The sequence below is a fragment of the Strigops habroptila genome, chromosome 1, assembly GCF_004027225.2.
Source record: "Strigops habroptila isolate Jane chromosome 1, bStrHab1.2.pri, whole genome shotgun sequence".
NCBI lineage: Eukaryota > Metazoa > Chordata > Aves > Psittaciformes > Psittacidae > Strigops > Strigops habroptila.
This window is the reverse complement of record NC_044277.2, coordinates 42,903,402-42,931,251: the sequence shown is the minus strand read 5'-3', so window position 1 is coordinate 42,931,251 and position 27,850 is coordinate 42,903,402. Positions and strand designations below refer to the sequence as shown.

Sequence of the window (27,850 nt, the reverse complement as noted above, 5' to 3'; positions counted from 1 at the left end):
CAGCTGCTTTACAGCGTACCGTGCTGTAAGTTTCTGCAGTGTTCTATGTTTTGAATGGTGATAGACCACAATTCACGCAGAAGTAGGCAAGGACATCTCCTGCTTCTACTCTGCCAGATAGCCATTTCATCATAGGAGGGAGGAAGAGAAAAAGCAAGCTACGTCCTGGACAGAGAAGCAAGCTGCTGCTGGAAAAGAAAAAAAATAACATTATTGCCTCATGTTCCTTTAGCATGTGACCAGTTACGGCAACTGCTGATTGTCTACATACCAGGAAAAAAAATGCCCTGTAGTATAAAAAGTTCACAGTCTCTACTTCAGGTCATTACAAATGACCTTTCCTCTAAAGGCAGTTATTAAGGAAGTTGACAACTAATCCAACATTTAAATATACTTTGCTGAGCAAGAAGAAAATCATAGAGTACAAGAGAGAGTTGTTCTTTTTTTTAAGTCTGCAATGAGCTTTCTTTTCTTTCCATTGTCACTGTGTGATTTGCTACATGAGATAATGTCTCTCATTCTTTGAAAATAAGCTTTTAAATATAATGAAGCAGATAGATAGAAAAGAAGAAATTTAAGAGAGGTCACAAAAGGCCTGAAATGACCATTTAACACTGTATCTGTTAAGAGGATGCTACAGAGTGTATGCTACAGAGTAGGGCTACTTCTGGCCACAGAAAATCTGCAGCTAGAACAGATACAGAAGATTGAGGTGAGCAGTTATGGTGCCTCAGGCACAGGGGCAACACATGCAGCTCAGGACCCCAAAGGTTGCTTGGGGAACTGATTTTTTTTGTTTATTTTCCCAACTGTTGCAGCTCGACAGGCTTTCTTTGTCCTAGTCTGTGCCTTTCAAGCAGACAAAAATGAACTAAAGCGTGTGTGTGTGTTTCTAACATGATTGCCTTTGTTGTAAAGAGAATAGTTTGGGCAATATACAGTGGCAATGGAGAGTTTTCTGCCACGATGATGAACAAAATTCCCATCCTGTAGAGCTTGCTCAAGCTGAGCAATACTAGGAAGAACTTCTGGAAAAGGACAGAGTTTTCATTTGATTAATTCATATTATATTAATAATTCTGTTCTTCATATTGAAGAAATTACGTATGTACATATAACTTCAGAATAATACATATGATATAATGTTGTATAATATTATACATCTTTATTATATATTACATAGATTTAATAGAAATTATTTTGAAGGTATTATCTATATTTATATGCATATATAAATATAAAATATTCCCATTTAGCTATCTACCTATACACAAAATAGTGAGCTAATTGAAAACTTTTTTCTTATTTCTTTCATTTCAGTTGGTTATTATTACTATTTGTTGCCGAGCCTTTTCCTTTCCTCTTGGGAGGAATCTGTCCATTGAGAAATAGAGAAGATATAAGTAGACTGCTGTGATTATGCCTCTGACCTAGCTGAAGAGTTACTGCTAAGTCTGTGGATGCTTATGCAGGCTTAAACCAAATGATTCGTTAAGGACAGTGATTGCAGTAAAGAAATGTGGGGCTTCTCCTGAAAGTGTGTATGTGTTCCTTTTTTGCTTTGTGGAAATGCTGAGTAGCCATTAATTTGTGCATTACTCACGTAAAGATGTGAACACTGAGCCGAGAAAGCTCTTGGTGGTTATAGAAGTACTTGAGGCATGGAATGCATATGCATAGCAAGACCGCGGTACTTGTAATTTGTGTATCAGTAAAACATACCTGCCTTAAGAAAAAAAGCTGATCACATATCTCTACAGGAAAATAAAAATAAACCCATAAACCTCAGAGTTCCTGCGAATGATTTGCTACTAACGTCAGTATTTTTTTAGAAAATGAGATGATTTAGATCAAGCAAACATTCTTCTGACATTAGTGATGTAACAGTCTCGTGTTCAGAGAGATTTCCTGTTTACTTTGGGTCTGAACACAGACGTCTCAAGAAAGTAGGTGCTAAAATTTTCATTCCACATCTGCATATAAAGACAGCCCGAACTGTTCCGACATCTGTAGCAAACTTAAATACATTTTTGTTCTTTAGAAAAAAGGGGGTACTGACAGCTGAAAAATCTCATGAGATCAGAGATTTATTGGTTTGCTGACCAAGCTAATTCCTCAGTTTTAATCCTGTAATGCAGAAAATTATCCGGCAATGTCAGTTTAGCAGCCTTGTGAGCTACTGTCATGCTCTTCTTAACTGGGACCTTTGTTAGCAAATTCACCTGGAGTCAAGGGACTCAATGTCCCTTAGGGATGAACCACTGCTCATTTAGATCTGAAGCGCTTACAGATGGCAGTAAGGCATTATGGTGAAGCTCAGTACTTAGTTTCAAGCTGTAACTTTTCATGAATTTTCTGTTTCAAATCATAACTTCTGTGGGTGTTCACAGATAGAAGCAATACATCTTTTTTATAATTTATGTGTATGATTCATAGTTTCAAGTTGAAAGCTTAGTTTTAAATGTATACTTTTTTCTAAAAGGCAGAGGTCGTCTTCCTGTTGCATTATTTTCCTAATCATAAAAAAATGGGCATTATATTTAAAAACTTGTTGCAACTCTTTCTATGCCTTTGAAAATATAAAAGCATTCATTTCCACTTACCTATCTCCTCTTAAGAGAATAAGGAGTCTGTTATAGAACAGCCCATGGTCAAGATCTTGTATGGACTGAGATCAGAAATAAGTATTTTTTAGTGGGTTTTTTGTTTCATTTTCGTTCGCCTTTTAACTTTGTATGGTTGCATTTTGACAAGCAGTGTCATAGATGTGAAAACTTGCTTCATCTTCATAATATGACCATTGAGCAGTCTAGAGACTGAAGTCCTGAGATTACTCCTGAACTCAGGTCAGCTCAACTTTGCTGCCAAGGCAGGAGGCCTTGTTTTCCTCCCAAGTGATAAAAATCTAACAGTAGAGAAACACAGCCTGCAATAAAGTCACTCAGTGAGTTTTGTTTCTGTTTTGATGGTCTCTAGAAAATGAGATTACTGATTGTTTTTGTTAGCTGACTTCATTAGATTTGTATCCTGTGAGTATAGAAAGCTTATTTCTAAATGTGTGATCGCTATACTAGCATATGAAAAAACCCCACCATTGAGATGTGCTTTGGCATTAAATTATTGTGTGTTTAGAGATTCTGCAACCATTACCTTAATCTACTAGTCAAGAAATTGCCGCATGTGAAGCTGTTTGGAAATTTACGTTGGCACTAGAAACCAAAACTAGGTCTTGGAGAGCACATTTATGACAGCAGCAAACACACAGGCAAAATAATATATGGCAGTAGTAGGAAAGGCATAAGATTTTACTCTTAGAAAAAGAGAGGAGAAAGAGCAGAGGGAACAGCTTGCTGCTGGCTGCAGCGAGAATGAATGTGGGTCAGTAGGAAACACTCACCAGAGAGAGATATCCTGGTCTGCAAGGGCCAGGCTGGGTCCAGCAGAGCCAGTGCTCTGAATTAACACAGAGCAGCATTAATAATCTTTCATTCATGGCTTTTACCTCAGTAACTGTATGCAAGGGTTCCTGGTGTTCTTGGTTCTGCAATGACAATGCGGAGACATCTAGTAGGGTTTGTGTGAAGCCAGATGTGGTTCACAGGGCTTGTGAGTTCAGATGGCTTCCAGGTGTAAGTTGTCCCTGTATGCAGTGGAGCTCCACTCACCCAGGGCTATGTCTGAGCTAATACGGCTGGTCATGCTGAATATATCTATGGGGGGGTTATTTGCAATTTGGGTAACACACCTTTGAGTGTTTTAGTAGTAACTATAGAAGAAGGGGGAGAGAAATACAACACAAAACACATTTTAAAATAGAGCTTATTGGTAGTTCAACTTCTAATGGATTTGATGCCACTGAAATTATATTTTTTCCAGGCAAAAACTGATTCTCAGAAATGCAGATGTTCCTGTTATCATGAATACATATTTTAGTCAGAAGGCGCTACCCAGTGAACATTCAGAAACAAGAGAGAAGACATATGGTCTTACAAAGATGCTTATTAGGAAGAATATTATATCTTTAGCAGAGACATTCAAACTAGATGACGCTGATGATGAGTTACGCCACCAAACTTTGGATAATCAGGTAAGGTCCATTTGGTTCACAGTTTAGTGCTTGGTAAGAAGTTGGTGAGCAGATGTTTGGAAATCATAACAAAACCAAAGATTCTAAATTACTGACCTGTTCAGTTTCCCCTTGCATTTAGCCAAGGCTGAATAATATGCAGTGTTTATTTTAATAATATTTTCTTAGCGGAGGCTTTTGGCCCATCCAAATGCTGAACTGCTGTGAGGTTATTTTGCTGAAGTCTCACTACTGTGCTAAATACTAATAGTAGCTTGAGTTTTCATTGATTTTTCTCTTATTCTTTATAGCTGAATAGCTAAGCTTTATTTGGAATAAAATCCATTTTCTGCTCACTCAAGATATTATTTTAAATAAACATTCCTTTTTCACATATTTCTTAACTTATTTCCTAATCAACCCTATTCTTTCTTTAAAGCACTGACTGATAACACCATCCCCCCTTTCCTGCACCTTTAATTTGTTTTCTTTCCTATTTTGACTTTATGTTAAAATGGCTATTAAAATGACTACTGACTGTGCATGTCTCTAGCTGTGGTTCTACAAGCTGAGGTATTCTTCTAAGAGATCTGGTTTTCTGATAGTTCGTGCTAGCACTTTCTCTTGTAAAGGCTTTATTTTGGCCACCCAAAATCATTCTTAATACTTAGTATTTGAGAAGTTTGGCCCTGCAGGTTTGATGAACAATGCTGAGTGTCAACATTTTGTATTTGCCTTATATATAATTCCCGTTATAGGCCTGGGAGTGGAAAAGTTACGTAAATCAACTGTCCTTTCTTGCTTCACTTCTACCTTGTAAAAAGCTTCTATGTGGTATTCGAAAACCAGAACAATTCACTTGTTCCCCTCATGGTTCTCAGCAGACAAAAGGTTTGAGAGGTGGGCCCGTGTGAACCTCATGGAGTTCAACAAGGCCAAGTGCAAGGTCCCACACCTGGGTCAGGGCAGTCCCCAGCACAAATACAGCCTGGGCAGGGAGTGGATTGAGAGTAGCCCTGAGGAGAAAGACTTGGGGGTGTTGGTTAATGAGGAGCTCAACAGGACCCAGCAGTGTGCATTTGCAGCCCAGAAAGCCAACCGTGTCCTGGGCTGCATCAAAAGGAGCGTGGTCAGCAGGTCAAGGGGGTGATTCTCCCCTCTGCTTCACTTTCATGAGACCCCACCTGGAGTACTGTGCCCAACTCTGGAGTCCTCAGTACAGGAAAGATATGGACCTGTTGGAGAGGGTCCAGTGGAGCACCACGAAGATGATGAGAGGGCTGGAGCACCTCTCCTATGAGAACAGGCTGAGTGAGTTGGGCTTGTTCTGCCTGGAGGAGAGAAGGCTCTGGGAGAACTTAGAGCAGCTTCCAGTAACTAAAGGATGGCCCTTAAGAAAGCTGGAGAGGGACTTTTTACAAGGGCCTGTAGTGACAGGACAAGGGGGAATGGCTTTAAGATGAAACAGAGGAGCTTTAGATTAGATTATATACTGTGAGGGCGGTGAGGCACTGGCACAGATTGCCCAGAGAATTTGTGGCTGCCCCATCCCCGGCAGTGTTCAAGGCCAGGCTGGGCGGGCTTTGAGCAACCTGGTCTGGTGGAAGGTGTCCCTGCCCATGGCAGGGTGTTGGAACTAGATGAGCTTTAAGGTCCTTTCTAACCCAAACCATTCCATGATTCTAAAACCAGTCCATTTAAAACTCAGAAGACAGGTTTTATTGCAGCCCCTTTGTAGACAAAGGGTGGTGTCGTACCACAGTTTTCTTTTAAATACTGCAAGTTCTTCTTCTCTACTGGTCGATAATACTTATGGCATAGTCCATAACACTCTGAAAACCTTTCTTGGCACCTATCTTTTTATAAAAACAGGTTTCATTATGAAATTTTGCTTATGCTGGAAAAGAGCCTATAGATATATAGACCATGTTAGTCTATACTTGCATACAATTTTTACTGAGAGATTTATCTTAAAATTAACGAAATTACTCATTTAGATTAAGGCGCAGAGTAGCATAATTTTATTCATATAATTTATTTTGAAAGTTTGGAAATCTTATTTATAAAATATGTTTTGGAATTAATGAAGTGCTTTGGAACCTACTTTCGGAAGTAGGATTGTACTTTTAAAGTTTTATACTTTTCATTAATCATCTAATTCTTTTACATTGGAACATTTTACATTGAAATGTGTAAGTCTAAGGACTAACTTACTGTTCTCTAAAACTAGACACCTGTTCATTTTCAACTTAAAGTCCAGAAGCATTCAAGGTGAATTTCACCAGTTTTAGAAGAGGAAGGAACAAAACATCAGTAAACTAAAAATGAAACTCAATTCAAAGGGAAGAATCATAAATACTGATATCAATTCTGTTTTCCTGCTGGTGTCTGTCACCCTCGTGTCTCATGGACCGAGTTAGCTCAGTGCAGAGCACGAGTTAAAAACAGGAGAGCACTGTGTGCTCAGCTCTCTTGAGTGTTCATAAAAAATCAACAGTAAATACTGGCCATTAGTCTGTAAGTTAGTTTGTAAGTTAGTTTAGGTGCAGCAAGTATTTTGAAACTGATTTTGCACTTCTTGCAGTGATTTTTCATGCTGAAGTTCTACTCTCTAGCACTGCATATTTTCAAGGTTCCCTGAAATGTTTCTATTAATGGGTTTTCCTTCACCAGGTCGCTTGTGCTCCGCAAATCCTTAACAACTGTGATTCGAAAAAGCATCCTTCAGCGCAGAGTGCTATTAATGATTCTCTGCTTGAAATGGTGGAGAGCCAGGCAGCAGTGGGATGGAGAGAAGCACAGGTACGAGTCGTTATCCAAAGGGTGTACTGTTTGCCTGCGAGAGAAGGTTATGGAAGCCACATTCAAGGAAACAAGCCTCTTTGTGCAACATCCATCATAAATTCAGATCCACCGAATGTTAGGTGAGTAGTAAGATGCATGGGAATTTTTCTGTTGAGGCTGTGATATATGAGAAACTAAAGAGGAGGGAGTTTGGAAATGTCGTTCTTAGTTGTCAGCTCGCAGGGAATAAGCATGCTCAGCAAAGCGTGGAGCTCTTAATGGAAGTGGTGTAGTTATTTAACTGGTATGGTGTGACACAGAAGTGGTCCTGCCCAAAGGAGGGAAGGATCTGTCTACAGTTCATATCGTCAGCAGATGACAGGAAGATTGAAAACAAATGAATGGGAAGTTAATTTAAAACCAGTGATGAACATCAACATCTTATACAGTTCCTTGCATTTAACAAAATAACTGTTACTTACCATTTACCTATTTCAGTCTCCAGTATGCTCTGCTAGTAAGTTATGCTCATAGAGTGGTCTTTTGAAACAAAAGAGAAATATAGAGAGAGATGGAGTTATAAAATGAGGATTTGACATAGATGCTGTTAGAGAAATACAGGCGTAGACATGCAAACCTCCATTGCGAAGCCACTGGAAAAAACTCCTGTTGAGTTCTGGAAATCTGGAGGTCACAGCAGTTCAGCTTCTCTGCAGTAAAAAGTGATCTGGTGTCAAAACTTCAACACCAATGAAGAAGTCTTACAGGCAAAACCCATGGAGCGTACAGCTTCAGACCAGTGGTTTTAGCCTTGCTGGTTTAGTGTTTGCATCCTAATACTGGTCTGTTTTCTGTGTAGGGAAGCAAGAATGGGACCTTGTTTTCTTAAGTACAAAAGCTATGCCAAACACAGTTTTCCCTTCTGATCACTGATTAACTGCTGTATCTTTTCCTTCTCCTGTTATGATCCCCAAGGTTTGAGACCAAAGAATGATTTCAAAGTCTTTGTCAGCAACTCTCAATCTGAGATCACTGTGTCTATTATTGAATTTCCTTCCTTTGGTTTTGCACTAATGTTTGGTTCATGATGACTTAAAATTTTGAAAGGTAAGATGCATTCAATTTTGTTTTCACTCAGGAAGCTGATTAAGGAAAGTTACAGTGGCAGAGATTGTATAAAGCTTCTAAGTTCAGCCTCTCAGGACATTAGGAGATCTCTCTTCCCGCGGAGTTTAGGACCTGAATGTAGATGTGCAATTAGTTTGAAAGGTCCCATTGAGAGCTCTCCAGATGTAATTTGCAATAGGCTTTCAAGGGATTCTTCAAGATCTGAAGAATTTGAGTTCCAGTAAGCCACCCTGCTCGTGGGTAGTACCATGCTCACAGGTCCTTCTTCCTGAGCTTTTGAAATACTGGAATTCTCCCAGTTCTCACTACCTTCTAAGCCACTGGATAGTTTACAACACTCATTGATAAATAAAATTCCTCCAGGAGGAATTTAGGAAGATTATTCTTTCCTAAAATGCAAGCTTGGTCATCCCCCACAGGAAAGTAATTATCAACAGCCTTGTCCCCGATATTTTTTTAAAAGCTCCTTTACATATAATAGTTCTATTAAGCTCAACTTGCATTGTTTTTTAAAAAGCAATTGGTACATCTTGTCATGTGAGCTCATTGCTTTATATTTAATTCGTTCTTGCTGTAATATATATTTTTTTTAAAAGTGAGAAGAAAAGTATTTTTTCAGCCCCACATCAATATGTGATTTTTGAGGACAGCATTCCTCTGTCTAGATTGTTCTTCCAGAGGGCTACATTTGATCAAAAGTCAGGGCAGTTGACAGTCTATTATTCAAGCTGATTTTTAGCAGCATCAGTTCTAGTAGAGTTCAAATGACAATACTGTCTCTGTATTTCCTTTCCAACTTTTTACCAAAAGTATACTTAACTTGCAGTCACACAATTTGAGGTAGTTAACCTGCCTGAGCCCACGCCCTTCACAGGAATGGGGTGAAAGAAAACAGAAATCTCAGATTGCACTCCTTATGTCAAACTTGAAATAGAAATAAAATAAAAAATGAGAGTCCGTTGCTTCTGAGTACATACTGTAGCTGGGTATTCTCACATGCAGTTGTTAAACTGGCCTCTTCCAAGTTCCTTGCATTTTATAGATATCCCAGCCCAGAAAAGAGCTTGGTTATTGTTGTTTGCAGCTATCAGACTGTCTTTTAGATCCTGAAGAGGAAAAACAACCCACTTTCTCTTTTGCAAAGAAGAGAACAAACCCTTCTAAGACCGAGGAATGGAAAACACCTCATACTGCTTTATCAGCCACTATTTCCATCGCTGATAGGCATCCACATGAGACTTTTCTCCTCTGTCAAAAATGTCTGTGTCTGTCACCTGATAGTGAGCAAAAGGGTCCAACGCCTTCTGGCAGTCCTTTGAACCAACTGATGGCTCATTCTTTTGTGATTTAAAAAAAACCCTTTTTTTTTCCCTTTGTAAACTTCTTTTTTGTGAAGTAAAACTGCCATGAAGGTTTGTATTTTATGAGGCAAGATGACTTAGATAATGCATTCTTTCATGAACAGAAGTTTCTAATTAGATATCGAGGTAGATGAATAGTCACTTGATTTGTATTTTGGATAGTCTGTTTTATTGTGTATCTTGTAGCACTCCATGATAACCTAGATGTTGTTGCCACAGGGAGGCATAAAAACAACGTTAGCTGAAAAAAGGCATGAAATTAAATGTGGAAGAGGGAAAGTGATGCATTTTGTGCAAGACATCCAGTTTCTAGAAAGAGACTGGCAAATTGTGGGAGGAACTGCTATTTTCATCGTAAGGAAATGGAGTCATTTAACTGATTAAAACTGACACAGGTAAAAGATAAAAATTACAGTAATGCCTATATGCATCTAGCTTTTATTGTTCATAAATACACATATGTAGAATACAACCTTTAACTGATAGACAAATGGATATGTGTGATGGGTTTAAGTCTGTTTAGCTGAAGTATTTAAAGCATTTTCTGAGGACGCTGAGATATCGCTACAGAGACTAAGAAGTTCTCTGGCTTCTGTTGTACAGAAATTGGTCCCACGTTCCCTGAATTATTGTTGAATTATGTGCCTTTCCCCCCATAATTAACTGCTCTTGCAAATGGACTTTTCATGCCGAAGAAGCTTCGGGGGGGGGTTGGGAGAGAGAAGAAAATATGACTCGCCGCGACTGTCTGCCTATTTCCAGCATTCCTAGCATACTTTTTACTGCCTTTTCTCCTTGATGAGAGAGAGACTTTTGCTAATGACACAACACATGTTTGTCTAAACCGGATTATTTTGACTCTTTTTGAAAAAGGCCTGGCTCACATGTACAGGGATCCCAGAGAGACTGCTGTCAACCTGAGGAGCTCACTGGTGCTGAGGTGTCTGACTCACTGCATCGGCCTTGTACTTTGTGTTCCTGGGATAAAGCAGTGTATAATTTGGATTTTGCTCTTGCCAGTATCTGTTTGTTTTGAGTGGGCCACGTGAGTTCAGTAAAAAATAGAGCTGGTCAGTTTTATGCCTTAAAGGACATGGCTGGTTGTTGGTGAAACTAAAATAGATGCATTTTTAGGACTATTAGGCAGTTAAACTGGTCAGAGATTTGGGTGAGGAGGCTGGAGAGGAAAGGGTGTTGTCTATTAAGAAGGAAAAGCTAACCATTGCTAATATAAAACAATGCTAGCTATAGCTGTGAATCCACATTTTAAAATCTTTGTGGGTGACTAGAGAAATTTTCCATTCACTTCTCTTGCCGTATGTTTTGACCTGCTTCCTACCTGGAAGTTAGCAGTCTAGCCTGTAGTAACTTTCTATTCCAAGAACAAAGGAAAGGCAATACATTTATTTTAAAACATAATGTTCTCAGGCTCTATGCAGTAGTTATCAATAGTTCTTTTGGTTTTGCTCTTTATTTTGTTTCCCAGTTGCCAGATCTCAGAGCGGTGGAAAGCCCTGCTGCCATGCAAGCAGGACCCTTGGGGAGCAAAATATTTAGAAAAGCCAAGGATTTGTTTGAGTGGCTGGAAGAAATAGAAGTTTGGGGAAAGTCACATTTCTCTTTCCGAGCAGGCCCCCAGAAACGTCAAAGTTGCTGGGATTCATTATGCTCTAGCAAGTTGTTGCAAGTTTCTGAGTAGTCAGCTCATATGTAATTCTGTATAAAACAGTTTTATTGGCAAATGGTAATTCCATAAAATTAATTAATTTCAAAGTTGGATTTCCTTTTTTCCTCTTTTTCTTCGTCTAATGATCTTTGCTGTTTATCTTAAAACAAGTCTAGTCAATGGGTTAACCTGTCTGGCAGCATGCACATCTAAAAGTTGAATGTCAGGTGCTGCAACTAACATTCCAAGTAGGTGGACTCATACATTGAAAAGTCACCCTTCTGGTATGGAAAACCTAGCTTGCGTTTTATAAAGCATATTGAAATAAACAACAACAACAAAAAAACCCTGGAGGTCGTCTTATTTGAAAAGAGCCCAGATTGGAAAGGACTGTCGTGAAAGATCCATGTTCACAGATGCTAACATCTGTCAGAATGTTTTTTGTGGCTGACTTAAATCTGTTTACAGCATTCCATTTGTTTTTTGTGTTTTTTGTTCAACAAAACATTTTAAATGGAATGGTCATAAATGCAGTTTTTTAAAATTACATTATGTTTCTGGGATGTGATTTTTCAAGTGGGAAATAAACAGGAAATAGGTAACTGAAGTGCAGTAGAGAATACTCCATAAGCTAGAAGTTTTCTCTGATTTCCCCTTTTCAGATCCTTCTCGGAAGAGAAGATACATGCTTTTAATATTCTTGCAAAGTAGTCTAATTGCTACTTGGCAGACCTGTAACAGTTCTCTTAACAGCTGTGGTTCAAGGTCTAGTAACCTGTTTCTGCTTTGAAGTCTCTCTCTTTTTTTCCTTTTTTTTTTTCATTCACAGTTAAGACTCCTTGACACTTGGATTATTCCCTTTTGCCTCCACCCTGCTCTATTTTTAATTCTCAAACTGGAGCCACCAAAACAGAGAATAAGGACAAAAGGCTGTTGGAAAAATTGCTTTGGTATCACGTTGTCTGGCTGAGACATTAAAGTGTATTATATATTTAACACTGTAGCTTCCCCATGCCGTTGCCCAAATAGCCCTGAAAGTCTGTTTTCCCTGCTGCTGATGGTGCAGACGGATAGATAGAACTTGGGCTTCTTCCAGTGCCACTGTAGTACAACAATTTGTTAATTTGACATTACCGTTTATTTTTCAGTGCTAAATATTTACATAGTCTTATTCTGTCCAAGGGCAAGGTGAAAGCACTGTTATCTGACATACTCCGTACAAAGTTAAAAAAGGACCCCTCAACATACAGCGCCGGGTTTTGGCCTTGCGCTGGGAATAGGCAATTAAACAATTTGCCATTGTTCTAAAATATTTCAGGGCAGTGGTAAAAGCTGCTGATATAGAAAAGAGTCTCCAGAAGACAGTAGCCAGCATAGACCACAAGTGTGACAGGGATTCACTCCTTTTGGAAAGCAAATGGGCAGGAACAGAAACCAACCATCAGACGGCCAACACTAACACTGTGTGTGCATTTAGCAAAAACGAGACCCTGGTTGCTGGCTCATATTTCCTCCATACTCAGGTACTTAGACTGATCAGTAAAGTGCCCATATGTTCACAGAAGACAGTCACACATACCCCCAAGCCTTTTGTTGGTCAAGAAGGAGGAATAATAGCTCTACTTACCCATAGCTCTACCCCATGATACAGAAATTGCAGAGATACATAAATAACAGAGACGTATAAATGGTTTGGAAACATCATGATGTAGTTGTGTATCCACCACTACTTACCTTGTAACAATACCTTTTCACACCTCCCACATCTGATGATGTGGCTTTAGAAATCTGGGGAAGGTTTATTGCACCTGAACACCTCGTTTCCCACTGCTGTCTGTTTTAAGGCTGTATCCACCCAACTGATTATTTTCAAGGGAATATATAAATGGGGGGAATGGAAGAGCAAAGTAGTCCCCTGTATGTTATCCTATAGTGGAGACCAGACTAGGGAGTAGAAAGCAAACAATCTCAAAAGGTACTTTTCCAGCCCTAGAGCCACAATCAAGGTATGTGCTGTTGTACATTGTCTGGTTTAAACCAGGAATAGTAATTTTCCAGCACCTGTTATTTGTCAAGAATTACTCTAAGATGGCCTGTGTAAAAGGTGTGGAATCTTTACCTTGGTTTTGACCTTTTTTTCCCTTGAGTTTTTGTATGAGAGCAGAAATCCTCCATGTGTGTTTTACTCCTCTGCCTTTCACTGACTACATGACTTCAGTCCTGACCTGGAGGAATTGTTAATAGTTGTGCTGGAGCTCTCCAAAATTTTTGTAAAAGCCAGATTGTGTCTCTGGGATTTGTTTTCCTGCTACCATGGGACAGAAGGCAAGGACTGTGAGCAGTGATAAATATTATAAATGCCTCAATGGACACATGCCGAGCTAACAGTTGGGAGGGAAATTTAACCATCCAGGTATTGCACATAATTTCTGGGCATCTTGGGCAGGTAAACAGTCTTTGTACGCATAGTCTCAAGTATCTGCATAGATCAGTGAATGTGCAAAGAAACATCAGCATAGATTTAATACAATAGCAAGTTTCCAAAAAGGAAGTTTCTTCAAAATAACTTTTCATCATCAGCTTTGTACAAGCCTCTGTTTAGATATAGCAAATCAATATTCCTTGGAAAGGTGTTATGAACCTACTCTTCTGGGAAGAAGCAGGTCTTTTGTCCCAAAGAGGGTAGAGGCAGGAATACACTGACTGTCCTGTGTGGTTTTAAAATTATGGGCACATTCTAGTAATTAAGCCAAGATAGACTTTGAATGGGACCATATTGCTGGGATATTGGCCTGTACACCTATATCTTAAGCTTTTATACACTTTATTTTATAGAATGCAAAAGATTAAGATACAGCAAACAATATGAATAAAATAAAGTTCCTTGGAGAAGAGAGTCTTGATTAGTTCTTCCAGTAAGCATTGTGGTTTAAAATTGGTATGTAACTGATGAGTGCACTTAAAGTTATCTTATGCTCACGTGCCAGTCCTGACTGGCTGCAGTGCCTCCTGGTTTTGCTCCATTTCTCACAGCCAGAGGCAGTCAGCAGCATCACACTGGTGAGGGATCTGCTACAGGCTGTGCTGAAATCCTCATACTCATTTTGGTTAATGCCTCAACACCCTCTCTGGCTAAAGGGCGCTTCACAGGGTTTGGAGAAGAACATACTCCTCAAATGAGAAAAGTGATGATCAAAGGCCTGGGATAAAATTATTGTGTATTACACTTTACAGTGTAAGGACTTAAGTGGAATGGTAGTTAAGAGAGACTTAGTTATTTTTGTAGTTTTGGTCCTATAGTAAGAAAAAAGGAAATTATTCACCTGCTAAACACTGCTTGATATGTTCAAAATGGTTTTGTAACTCACTGAATCTTGATACTTGATTTGAAGCCTGCATTTGGTTGCAGTGTGAGCTCCTCCCTGCTTTATAAGTTCTTAAGGCTAGGACTGAATACAAAATATATTTCAGAGAGGTTTCATGTTTAAATGGACCAAGAATGATGTCATGAAGTTGCAGAGTGTACTTTTTGGACATGTTTGTGCCGTGGGCTGTGTTTCATTTGAAATCAGATGATAACAGGAATTTATATACATGTAGCAGTGGTTTCCCAACTCCGGCACTCTTACTTTTGGTGGTATACCGGTCATTGAGATACATCTCGCAGAAGCAGCTCCAGATCCTGCCCTTCTGGAGGTGCTAATCTGAGCCATCAGGCAGTTACCACCACCCAACTCTAAGTACCTTTGTACAGCTGTTCTTCCAGCTCAGAGGCACTTACTGATCTGTGCAACTAGACGTGCAAAGGCTGCATCTGAAAGCTGACTTCATATGGCTGCCTGAGAGGGGGGTGAAGGTATTGGTTGCTCCCAGTAGCCTTTCTTGTGTCAGCAGCAGTGGAAAGAAGGATGCAAAGGTGGAAGCGAAAGCAGTGAGTAGCCTCTCCCAGGCTTTGTGCAGCGTCCTCTGCCCAGGATGTTGTTGTCCGCTGTCTTTCACATACACACAGATGTAGATAGCAGGTAGGAGCAAAGTTCCAGTGCAAGGTGCAGTGATGTTTCTACCGTGTTTCCGCTCCCTGTGCATTTGTGCTGCCATATGACACTTGGAATTTGTGCTGTCACTGCATGATCTTTTCTTGTCTTATGGTGTACAGCATCATCATCCTTACCTAGGAAGACAGCTTTAAGGAAATTATTATAAAAATATAAAATTATTCCATATTTCTCAGTAGTTTCCCAACTATTCTAGACCAAGGGCAGCCACATACTTAGGAGTGCCTGCCTGGCAGGTGGGGTACAGTCCCTTCCACAGCTGTGCAGTCGTGGTCCCATTTCAGCACATGCTGCAGAAACTCCACCAGAAAGGGGGTGTTCACTTCTGTATCTGAGCAAGTGAACAGGGGAAGTGCGAAGAGCACAACATTAGTGATGTGGGTTAAGAGATTACACTAGAGTCCTAGCTTCATAGAAGTGGCAAGCTTAGCCAAGATCATGGAAGTAGAGTCCCAGACATGGGAGAGCATTGGTTGTGGGAGAAGAAAGTAATGAGTGGAGCTGAGGTCCTCATATGAGGAATATGAGAGTCATCATAGGGTATTAAAATACCATTTTGTGTGAGTTACCTTTCTGTCTGCCCATTAATTTCCCTTGAGCCTATGTAGTTCCTGCTATGCATTTCCTCCCTGAGGCAGCAGCTTTCCCCACTATTGAACTCAAATTTAACTAGTTATGAGAGCTACAGATGCTCTTGTCTTTGTCCTATAACGATAAGATTGTGCATTTTCCCCTGCCTCTGAACAAATGCCAAAATTTGTAAATTCTGTTTGACATGAGAAAATATGTGAAAGGAAATTAACTTGGATTGGAACAAGTTATGTCATATCTTCAACACAGAGCTGTAACTGACCATGTATATAATGTAAATAGGAAGTAGAAGAGCTTGTCAGCAAAAACATTCAGTGTTTTTAAATTTTTATTTCTATTTAATTGTAAGTGCCTATTTCCTTTGCATGGGAGCTGAAAACTGCCAAAACTTTCTTGGGCTGTTTAATCATGATTAAAAATAGCTGTGATAGGAGCTCATCTATACCTTGGTGCTTCTGTTTATCTGAGTCATCATCTGTATTTGGACTGCTAGGGTTTGGGGAGCATTGTAGCAATAACATCCTGAGAAAACAGGTATTTGAAGTGGGCGACTCGACAGTCAGGAAGATCAGTGGCTCTCAGACTGTTTGCACTTCAGCAGCGTAAGTGAGAAGGGACTCTGCTAAGGTCAGGGATTTGTAAGAGTTGAGTTGGAACTCAGGTTTTACACACCAAGGAGAAGGGGAACAACTCAAAGCAAAAAGAGGTGCCATGTCTGATTTAGAGGTTGTAACTTCAGTAAATCAACAAACTGCAAATGGATAATTTATTTTTAAATGCTTGCAAAGGGTTGCACCTTGTTGGATAATATCTGTATGTTAGACTTAGGAAACTCCTGCATAGACAAACGTATTCTATTCTAACCTTCGTTTCATCCCCGTTAAATGTGTAGAAGCTGGATTTGGGGGTGACCCACCTGGTTGAGTTGCTGTTTGGGTAGTGCAAATCAGGGGCAATTTAGAAAGTCGTGCATTGAGCAAAATCATCAGAATGAAGAATCGTGATACTTAGAAATAAGATTTTTTTTATATATATATAAATGTATTTTTGAGTGTTTCTAAGCTTTTTGGGTGAAGAACCCAAAATTTCCTGTTTGGCCTCCTGTGTAAATGGATTTCCATTATAAAAAAAGAGAAAAAGCTAGCTATGATTCTTACTTATTGGTTGGACTTCAGAAGCTGAGATTTTAAAATACACATCCAGTACTTTGAGATGGAAAATAAATCTGAAAACAGGCAGTTTTGTTACATGCTTTATGTGCTTCTAAAGGAAGGCTCCCCTTTTTCGTTTAAGGTGGGCTGATGTTCATACAATGTTGGATTATGACAGTTCTTAGGAAACAGCAAACGCAGAACTGGAAGGAATTGTGATGAGCGTAGCAGAGTGGATAGCAAGCCAGTGTGCCTCGCCTCTCAGCAAAGACCTGAAGGGTTTGTCTCTGAGGTCACCTGCCGAAATACATAAAAGCAGTGACAAAGTAACTGCTTTCAGGACAAAACCAACTATTTTATAGTAGCAGATAAACAGTCCAATAGTCAAAGAGTAGTGAAGAATGTGTGTGCACGCAGCATGGTTGAATAAAAATTGCAGAGTATCGTAGCACTTCAGTATCCTGATGTTTTGGTCCCAGTTTGCAACCCTGGAGTTGCATGTATCCTTTTTTCCATTGAACAGCAATGGATGTTTTTTCCTTTTCTGAATATGCACTGAGTAAATCTGAGTCTCTTTCACTTTTCTGCAGTTTTGTTTTCTATTTGGGACAATGGAAGTATAAACCCTGTAGTAAGTTTTGAGGGTGCATAGAACTCTGAAGTATAAAGTGTCATTTCTCTGCTCTGTGTATGTTGCTGTGTGTATTATTTATTACAACTGAATTTGTAACAGCACTAGAGCAAAGCAAAGTAATGTTACAGCAAAACACAGTAGTAAGAATTGGGCTGTGTTCAGTCAGCTTCGGGGTGGACTGACATTTTTATGCCCATAGGTCAGCCCCTTGGTTAATAGATATTTCCTTCCTTTCTGCGAGCCGTCAGGAGAAGCACAGGGCTCCGGGTTGCGGGAGGATTCACTGGGCAAGCAGGGCAGGCACGTGGTTTGTCGCTCCCCCTGCGTCCCCCATGCTCAGTGTGTCTCTGCACACGCTGTTCAGTAAACAAACTGTGAAGAACTGGAGCGAGCTGGTTCAGAGCAGCCAGTTCATTCACACAGACCACTTGGAAAGTGATGCCTTTGCGCAGCCTTGACGTAGGGCTGAGGGAAGTGGAGAAGTTAGTATTTATGTTTTCATTAATGCTTTTTATAGCTGCGAGCCAGCTGTAGCTAGTTAGCATTAGCCTAGGACATCTATTAGCGTGCAGACCTCTTACGCAGGATAAAGGGCTTCTGATGGAAACAGAGTTGTTACTCATGGTACTCATGGCTGTGTGTTTACATGAAGGCTGTTTGTGCTGACATAGGGTATATATTAGAACAGCATGCACCTTTTTAATTAACTAATTCTCCAGAATTCAACAGGATTTTGTGTGAAATCTTTTAGTGGAGCAAATAAGGAGATTTGTGTCTTTAAGTGGCGTATGGCTTGTTTAAAAGCTATTCTTTCAAAATAATGCTTTGCAGCTAAGCAGGTACAAAAAGTGGTTTTTTGTTTAGCTTTTAGGATGAGTCGGGAATAAGCAGTATTCCTGCAAGTCTTGAACACACCAGTTTAGACTAATTTTTTTTTTTGCTAGGAGTGATGTAAGTGGCTGGCAGTAGCGCAGGATGAATTGGACCTAAGGGTTTGGCCCAGAGGAATTGATGGCTCAGCTATCCTTCTCTGGTTTCTCCCAGTTCTTGCTTTTTCTTTTTTTTTCCCTCTTCTTCTGGAAGATAGTTAGTCAGAAGGGTATTTAAAAATAAATAACAAAAGCAACTGCAAAACAGAGAATGAGGAAGGCACAAGGAGTGCTGTTTTTAGAGCTCCAGTGTAACAAGCACCATGGTCTCTGGAATTTGCGTCAATATGACACTTTCCTTTCCTGGTCAGTCAATGTTCCCCAGGCAATTATGGCAACTCTACTCATCCAAGCAACAATAGAGGCACCTAAAAAGAAGAAGTAGGAAATTTTGTCTATCCTCTGCTTTGTGTTTTTGTAGAAGGTGTGGAATGAGCTTATTGCTTTCTCACAGGTAATTTAGTCATTTTAATAGTTACAGCACTGGAATGGAAAGTTTCAGGACTGGCTTCCCTCTCAAGTTCTCCTGAGGTAGGTAGATTGCCCTGAAGACCATCACTGCTTTTCCTCTTCTTCCTGAGTCTTTTGCATCTACTTGCAGTGTGCTTTACAGAGACTAGAGAAGATTTCTGAGCCATTGTAAACCAGTCTTAGAATGGATTTCCATTCCTCTTATCTTTGTCCCACCGATTATCAGTGACGAATTCTTCAAGTAGAAGGGAATTCAAAAAGTTCATTATAAAAAGCTTTAGTTTGCCTTGTTAAGCCTAGCCTCCTCATGAAAATGTTGATTACATCAGCCATCATCATGTCAGAATTATGCCTTTACGGTTCACAAAGAGAAGCTTTATAATGCTATTCTTTTTCATCTGCACAGCAGTATCTGTATGTGAAACTGCTGAGTAGCCCCAGATGCCAATGTCAACTCACATGGTTGAACTATAGTTTTACCAAGACAAAGAGTCAGGTTATCTCCCAAAATTGAATCACTTCTAATCTTGTGTTCAGATACATTTCCTCCACCCATCCATTTAGGTACACCACCCTTAATGATCCACTTGAAAAGAATGTGACAAGCTCTTGAAAGCCCTGTGAGACACTGGAAGCACAGTTCATGAATTATGCGCGTTCAGTGCTTAAAGCTGTACCCTCCAAATACAGGTGGGAAACCTTGTATCAGCAGTATTTAGGCTTCCCTGCAGAGTGTGTTCTGTGATTTAGCTCCATATTACCTTTACAAATGTGGGTCAAGGCTCAGTTCATTCCAATTTCGAAGTCAGCTAGTCTTTTGAGGGCCAGAAGAATAATTTCTTAGGCAAAGTCAAGCTTTGATGTGCTCACATTCTTCCTTTTAATGCAAACCAGCAAAATTGTGCTGGAATGTTTTGTACCATTCGGTAGATCTGCTGGAAACTGTTGTTCGTTGTGATCTGATAGAAAACATTTTTGTTCATATTTACTATTCTCCTAAGTGCTTCATAAATGGTTTTTGTTATGGAAATGACCTATGCAGTGTCATCACATGCTGGCCTTTGGGTTTGTTTTGAATTGACTGTTCTGCCGTTCAGGGTCTTTTCTCATTTATTCCTCATGCCCTTGTGACTGAAACTAAAACCTCTGTGCAAGAACTTAGCTGAAGGAATGTGGAGAATTGGGAAAAGCATTTTCATCCAACAGAGTTTTCCCACAAAGATGGCTGGGACAACCAGCATTGTGCTGCTAGCTTTGGATATTGTGGACATAGATCGGTGTATCAGATACTGTATTACAGGACCATGTAGCCTAAAAAGCAATGTCTTTCTCCTCCAAACATTTGGCAAAGGTGTTTTTAGTGTTTTCTCACAGTCTGTGCTTCTGTAACATCTAATTTTAATACAGCCAAATTTAACATAGCCAGATTTTGACTGACCAATCCTTTCCCCGAGTCAGTTGTCTGTTCTCTTTATTTTATAGGTCTTGCTAGTTTTTCCAACACACAAAGAACATGTGTTCTTTGGTAAGGAGGCATTTTGTGACCCTGGCAGGGCACCTGGGTGCAGCATGGATTTTCCCATTCCTCAAATGCTGTGATAGACAAAAGGCAGTACATAATTAAACTCTGCAACTGAGTGAAATCTTTTTGACCAAATCTGGCAGGAGTTTTTCCCAGATAATTTTGATGTCTTTTTCTGATTGCTTGAGGATGGTCTTTTTCTTGTGTGTTCTGTCCACAGCATCTTAATGAGGCACATGATATGTGGGAGGCATGGATAGGAGAGAGATAAAGCTGCAATTTCTGTCATCAGGCAGTACTGGGATGACAACTACTAATTTTATCTAATCTATTCACCGTATAGCTTACTCTTTATGCTGTATAATTGCCAGAAAACTCCCTTCTTTTGGCCCCTTTCCAAAATAGCTTAATGCATCTTTTCTCTCTCTGTATATATATGTATTATGTTAGTATATTTCTGATCTCAGAAATAGTCATGTTGCCTGCTTAAAAAAAAGGAGACATTTGTCTTGGGGTACAGATGTACAAATGAAATGAGTGCTGAATAAGGGGAAGCTTTAGGGAGATATTGGAATTGGAGACCTTGTTGGTGTGGTTGGCAAAGCCATCCATACACATTGCAACATCAATAAAGATAAGAGACAACAATAAAAAATAACACTGATTTCTGTAGATTATTTACGTGACCTATTGTTCTGCACACACAAACACATTTGTTTTGACCATCTGTTAAAATCTACTAAAGCATGTGAGCAGTCTAAATAAACTGCTGCATCTTATGTGCCTAGTCTGATGTGGCATGAACCTGATTAAGGTTTCTAGAAAGTCTGTGATGATTGACATGTGTACCTTATGGCAGAAGAGTGAAAAAAAAAAAAGAAAAATCTATTATTATTCATGTGGTGCCATTTACCAATAACAGCTTTTCATTTCTCTTTCTATTTGGAAGTGCTGAACTGAATTAAGCTTCCAGACTAATCTAAATTGACTGTGTCTGCTAAAATGTAAGTTACAGTGTCTACAAACCAATTGGCACTTCATGTTGAGCAATGAAAACTATCAAATGGAAACAGTCTTTATATACCAGTGACTGAAAATATCTTAATTACTCCTTCTTTCCCCCAGTTATCAGAGACCTTTGAGTACCAGTTTCCTCTACCAGTCAAGTCCTATTTTCTCAATACCCAAATTCAAAATCTAAAAACTCAGATGTTTTGTTCTCAGTAGTACCACTTCTAGTATATTTGAGTGTGTTCTTGCATTTAGTCAAACTCATGGGTTTTCTTCATTCTATTGCGAAGAAAGTGTTGGCTGACCAGGCTTTTGTAAGTGGGGAAGGAGAAGGGAAGGTAAGATTGGAGGGGTGTTTCCATATTGGGCACTTTATGTCAAGGATAAGTGTGCAGAAAGGTGTTGAAATCTTGGGAGAAGCTGCAGGATGTAAGTGAGAGTGATGGTCTTGTTGGGCAGCTTCCCATGGGAGTTGGCAGGATGGTGATATGTGAAACATGTAGTAGGGTTAATTCTTTTAATGAGCAAGTGCTCAACAATGCTTCCAGTCACCAGCTCTTCTGGCTCATGGAGGAGTGGGAAAATAAAAAACAAATCCAAAGCAAGCTTTTTTTATTATGAAATTATGACAATTTTGGGTTTCAGCATAAGAGTTGCCCAAAAAATTCAGAGTCTTCAACCCATGCCCCCCACTCCCTTCCTCTGTTGCCCCAGCAATGCAAAAAAATGCAGATAGTTTCCCTTTTTGCTGAAGGCTTACCTATATACAGAATTCTCAGGGAGATGAATGCCAAATATCTGAGGCGCACATTTAAACTCTGTTGATTTCCCCCGGTAAAATTATTTTGTTATGCACATCTGAAGGAATTTAGTCTAGCTAAGGATTGGTGCCAGAAAGTCATTCAGCTGTAGCTTGTCCAGTATTTTTCGCACTAAATGCTTCTTGAGTCACCTTCCATCTTCTTGTGCTCTTGGTCTAGGGACTAGGCGTTCTCTGTTCATCTTCATAGCAGCAGCGCTCAAACTGGGTATCACAGATTTCCTGCCAACCCCTCCACTTCTGAGAGGCAGGAAAGAGGGAAGACCACCAGAGTGTGCTTGTGGAGGAGGCAGGAGATGCTGATGACGTAGGGGAGTGGAACGGAGGGGATGTTTGAGCAGCAGAGGCCAGGCTGGCCATGGGAGAACACAACCCCATGGGAGACTGCTGCGCTCGCAGGGCTGGGCGTACGCACAGGCAGAGAGCAGGAGCCCAGAAAACATGTGGCTCCTGCTGTTGCTGAATCCCATCCTGCCAAGTCTCCATGGAGGCCTCTAGTATGGGTTCAGTAGCTCCTGGCAGCCAAGGGCTCTCTGCATTGCTCATTTGTCCTTTGGCTAGAGCTTGCAAAGCACAGCTCCATCAACATCTTATCACATGCTCTGTTCTTCTCCCAGAGCTCTCCAGTAGCACATGCCCTTTCTCCTTTCCCCTACTTTGTGCACTGCTTAATTTGTGAACTGCCATTTCAGAACACCCCACAGTTTGCTTGGCTTCTTACCGTATGTAAGTGCGTTCCCAAAGAACGAAAAATCTCTTATTTTTGAGACCTGACAATTAAGAAGATTATAAAATAGCTAGAGGGAGAATGAATTCAAGTTACATCACTGGGCCATGCAATATCTCAGCAAAGACTAGTTCAGCTCAAAATGAAGTGTATTTGCAAGCATGTGTAGTGTTTGTTAGCTGGAAGCAACCCCTGCCTATAGGTAGTCTGATATTTTCCATTATGAAAAATTCTTGTGACCTTTTATTTGCAAAGCTGTTTCAACTCCATTGTTTGCTATAGACTTTTGATGTTCAAAGGGGAATGCCCTCAAGGTGGGAAAATGCCTTGTTTTCTTTGGCAGCAGCTACAGCTGGCTCTACCATGGAAACGTTTGGGGTTAGAAAGAGAGAAGGGGGAGAGAGATAAGAGGTAGGCTTTCCTCCTCCAGCCCAAGAGGTTCATGCCACCCGAGGCAGGAAATATTTCAAGACGAGAGACAGCTGAAATAAAGCTGTTCCCAAACCATCCTGACAATTAGGGCATAGACCACACTGGTCCAGCTACCTCTGTTGGGGCATCACATGATACTTCCCATATGTGTGAAGCAGCAGCTTGGGTGGCACATACCCAAGTGCCAGGGCTGGCAGCTTTCTTCTTACCCAGCACTAGGACTCTAATGTCCCCCAATCCAAATGTTAACAGACTGTTCAAGCTGCAGACCATGGTAATACCTGTAGATATTCTTTAACCATATGTTGAGAAGCTCAGGTGCAAAATACTCAAAAGAGATGTAATACCATATATTCTACAGTGCAGAATATATAAACTAAAGACTGAACGTGTCATCTGTTGATTTCAGAGTACTTAACCTTACCACCTTCAGATTCCAAACACAGGAAGGCTTAGTAAGTTTTATTTATATTTGCTTCATGGATTAAAAAACCCCACCAAACAACTCAGAATGTGTGGGTTTTATACGTACATTTATGTGTATGAAGGGTACATATAAACTATGTGTTTATTCTTTCTAGACCCATGTTTTCTTCCAGAGCAGCACAGCCTCTTGCAGTTCCAATTTTCGGATCAGGCTGCTCTTTCCATTTTCTGCTGTTTTGTCAGCCATGGATTTCTGTTCTCACAGCACAAACTTGAGATTTCTCCACTAGTTAGTTTGCAGTCAGTATGCTATTTATCAATGGACTTTAAAGTCTTACCTTTCTCTCCCCAGTTCAGTATTATACAATAGAAAGAGATGAATATTGCTAAATAGTTACTATTTGTTTGCAGAACTGATGTGGCATGTAAAGCAAAGAATTGCACATACAAATAGTATTGGCGCTCACAGCTCTTTCTGTTGCATACTCAAATAAGGGATTTACATGCTTGTAAGGTCATATTTTGCTTACATAAATGATCTTATCTTCTTGCACCCTGTGTAGTGTGGTATTCCAAACATTTCAGGGAACGTAAAGAATGTCAAGACAATATACAAATCATTTTTGGCATATGGCACACAATATATACTGCTTACAGAGCATGTGGAATAGGGCAGTACAATGATCAGAATTTTATTCAGGAATTTGTATTTCTTTTGATCTGCTTTAAAGCAGTTGGTTCATTCAGGATTAATAAAAGTTTTCTCTGGACAAATGAACTGAGCTGAGCTAAGGAGCTGCTTCTCTGAAAGGAGCTGAGAGATTAAAAAGAACCCCAAAAAGCAGCATTGGGGGAGTAAGGAGAGTTGAGGGATGTTGGGCAATGTGGGACCACTGTTTGAGGGGTTCTGCTAGAAATGGAATGCTGCAGCAGTCTGACAACCTTTAAAAGGTGAGAGCAGAATACTCTGTGCAGAGGGTAGGCTTAGGACCAGCATCTCCTATTCACCCTGTATCAAAAAGGTACAGAGGACTCTCTAGTTCTTGGATCTGATACAGGAAAATAAATCCCAGGATGTGTTAACCTGGGGAGAGTAGGAAAGGGAGGAGGGGAAGCAGATGTGGGAAAAGGAGATGATGAGATGAACATTCATTATTTTTATTGTGGTTTGAAAGGTGTGCGAGGAGTAATGGATGGGGATTGGGTTAAATGGTAATTGAGTACTAATTTATTAATCAGATAATCATTAATTCAGATAATGAGGGAAGGTAGGTGAAACTATGTTTAAACAAGCATGGTTTTGGTTAAGAGCAACTGTCTATTACTCAGAGGGGCTGGAGGGAGGGGGCTACTGGACATTGCAGTTTTATTTTGTTTGTCAAGGAATTCTTCAAACCCCAATTTAGCCATTTTTCATGGTGGATTGACCCAAGATTTGACCTTGCTTCCTTTTTGTCCCCTCATCTATTCTCTGAGAGGTTGTGTGCACCTTCATTGCTCATGTCTGTGGGTTGCTGGGATTTCCCCACTTTAAAAAAACACATCTCTCTGTGTTACTTTCTTAAATTGATACAAACCACTGGCCAAGAGTGAGTAATTCTTTATGAGTAACTGAAGAAACCATCTTTTGAATAAAAGAACATTTTTAAGCTTATATAGCTGTGCTATGAGAAAAGGGGAAAGAAAGGTGAAGTGACCCCAATGTGAGGATACTTTCCTCTTATAAAACAACCAACCAACAAACCCTTCATCACGTTGGGCTTTTTAAGTCTTGATTGTCAGAGTCGTTTTACTTTCTTCATCTTTCCAATTCTTGTCATTCTGCTAGCAATTCTTAATGATACTGAGAGAGTGGCAAAATGCAAGAATTGAGGTAATTGCATTAAGGGAATACTAAAAAAAATAAATCCTTATAATTCAGTTTTTCCCACCATAAAGACTTAAAGCTACCTTCTTGCTTTAAAGTAGCATCATGATAATAATATTAAGCATTTCTGATGATATTTAAAACTGCCTAGTGAATGTTTTAAACAAGTTAAGAAAAATTCAGCTTGTCATTAGTGTGTTGGTATAGTCTTAAGGTGACTATTTAGAAGAGAGGTTAGGTAAGAAACTGGGGAAAGATGTTGCTTTTTGGATACTTGAAGTAGTGAGTCACTTCATGCTTTAAAGAAATAAGGAATTTTTAACCAGCATACGTTTATTTAGGTCCAGATTATCATTTATGAGTTGCTTGACATTCCAAAAACCAGGGAACAAAGGGCTCCTTATACATAATTTTAAAAGGTGTGGCAATCAGGTAGGATTATCTGTTTCGCTGTGTCATAATATCTTGATGTTTTGTTAGGGCATTTTACCCTTTTATTGCTTCCTAGAAGAAATATAGTAAGCCACATACAAATCAGTTTTCCTTTTTTAAAAAAATACTTCATTTTGGCTAGATTTTAGATATACTAGGCAACAGTTACTTGAGTTCTGAAATATCCAATAAACTGAAGTGGAATGCAGCATTTTATCATTCATCAGTAAGAAGCTGCAATTATTGCACCAACTTTTTTAACAGATATGATTGATGTTTGAACACACATGACTAATAATACCAGCTAATAAAACCTCCCAGTTCCTCTGAGAAACAAGCAAGAGTTTGTCTAGTGGAACAGTCAAACAAGTATGGTGCTTGAGGCTTTTTGAGAAGGATCAGTCATGTAGCATAGTTCAGTTCCCAGGAAAAAGTAGTTTATTTTCCTCCTGTCAGTTCTGGTTTTGAATTACTTTGTGCTCTGCTCAAAGGCCAAGCTGTATGACATCTTCATGCGTAGCTTTGGTGGCACAGAGTGCTGTGAAACTAATTCTGCCATATATTTCTTTTCTATACTTTGGGAAGGTTAAATCTTTGGCATATGGTGCCATTGGACATCTGAGGAGCAAAATTTGCTTTATTGTTACTGACTTTTCCTTTTCAGGTATGACACCATTATGGGGGTACCACAAAGGAAAACCTCATAGATGTTTACCTAACATTTCAGGAAAACATATATCCTGGTTTTTGCTATACTGCTGTGCCCCAGAATTCTTTTTGAGCTACAGTGGGCAGTTTGTAGGCAATCACACCAAATGCTGGCAGTACTAATAAAATACTGGAAGTACTGGAATTATTAGTATTTATTAGTACTGGAAGTACTAATAAAACTAATAAAACCTAATAGTACCATGATCATGATAAAATTTGCAAAAGCTGACTTGTCTTTGCAGCCTGACTGGAAGAAGCTGCCAGGTTGCTCTTGGAGATTTGCCCATTTAGAACAAACTCTTTTGACTTCAGTCTTGACAGGTAGAGAGGGATCGGAAGAGGAGCACCCTTCCTAAGGAGCCAGAGAAGAGAATGTGCTCTACATTCAGGAACTGCTCCTGGGTTAACTGCATATTTGGAATAGGTCCGTTTATTTCATGGGGGTCTTACCCTGCAGTTGTTGAAATGTAAATGGTACAGGTTTAATCCTGGAATAATAATGTGAAAGCCATTAATTTAGTCATAATGCAATCCATCTGCATGCCCAGGAAAGTGGGACATGGCATTCAGTCTCTCTTAGCTCAGGAGCCATTTGGCATGCATAATTTCATAGCTATAAGGAAGAGGAGGATGTGATCTTCTATTTTTTTTGATAGTTAAAAATCACATATGTTTTAAAGTGCAGCAGGGGTGGTGTGGGTACGCTTGGATTTTCTGTAGAGAAAGTTTGTACCTTATTTTGGTTAGATGAAGAAGAAGGCTTTGACATCCCCGATCCACATACAGTCAGGCTAACATGTTCCTGCTTGTAGAGTTAGATTCTGCTTTCTGTACACATGGACCAAAACACACCTGGTATATGTTCTTAGGTGTTCCTGTAGATTTCTCAAACTTAACTTAGAAGACTCAGCTGTAATGCCGAGGGCTAAAGCCAGGAGAAAAACCTGTATTCTGCCTTTCGTTACAACTGTACGTATTGTCTTCTCTAGCCTCAGACCTATCTGCAGAATTACTTCTTTCACTGAGATGAATAAACTGTGTTTCGTATTTGTTTAAAATTCTGAAA

General features: G+C 39.7%; 1 protein-coding gene across 4 annotated transcripts in view; it reads left to right on the top strand.

Annotated features, from left to right (window-relative positions):
- Positions 1 to 27,850, top strand: part of SPIDR (scaffold protein involved in DNA repair) — a 202,580-nt gene that overhangs the window by 125,607 nt on the left and 49,123 nt on the right. For all 4 annotated transcript variants that reach the window (XR_003989104.1, XM_030469877.1, XM_030469893.1 and 1 more), the window contains exons 9-10: positions 3,877 to 4,087; positions 6,740 to 6,990. Coding sequence is in view for 3 of the 4 variants with exons in the window: in XM_030469877.1 (XP_030325737.1) it covers positions 3,877 to 4,087; positions 6,740 to 6,990 (462 nt within the window). In the remaining variant the exon portion in view is untranslated. The remainder of the gene's footprint in view (positions 1 to 3,876; positions 4,088 to 6,739; positions 6,991 to 27,850) is intronic.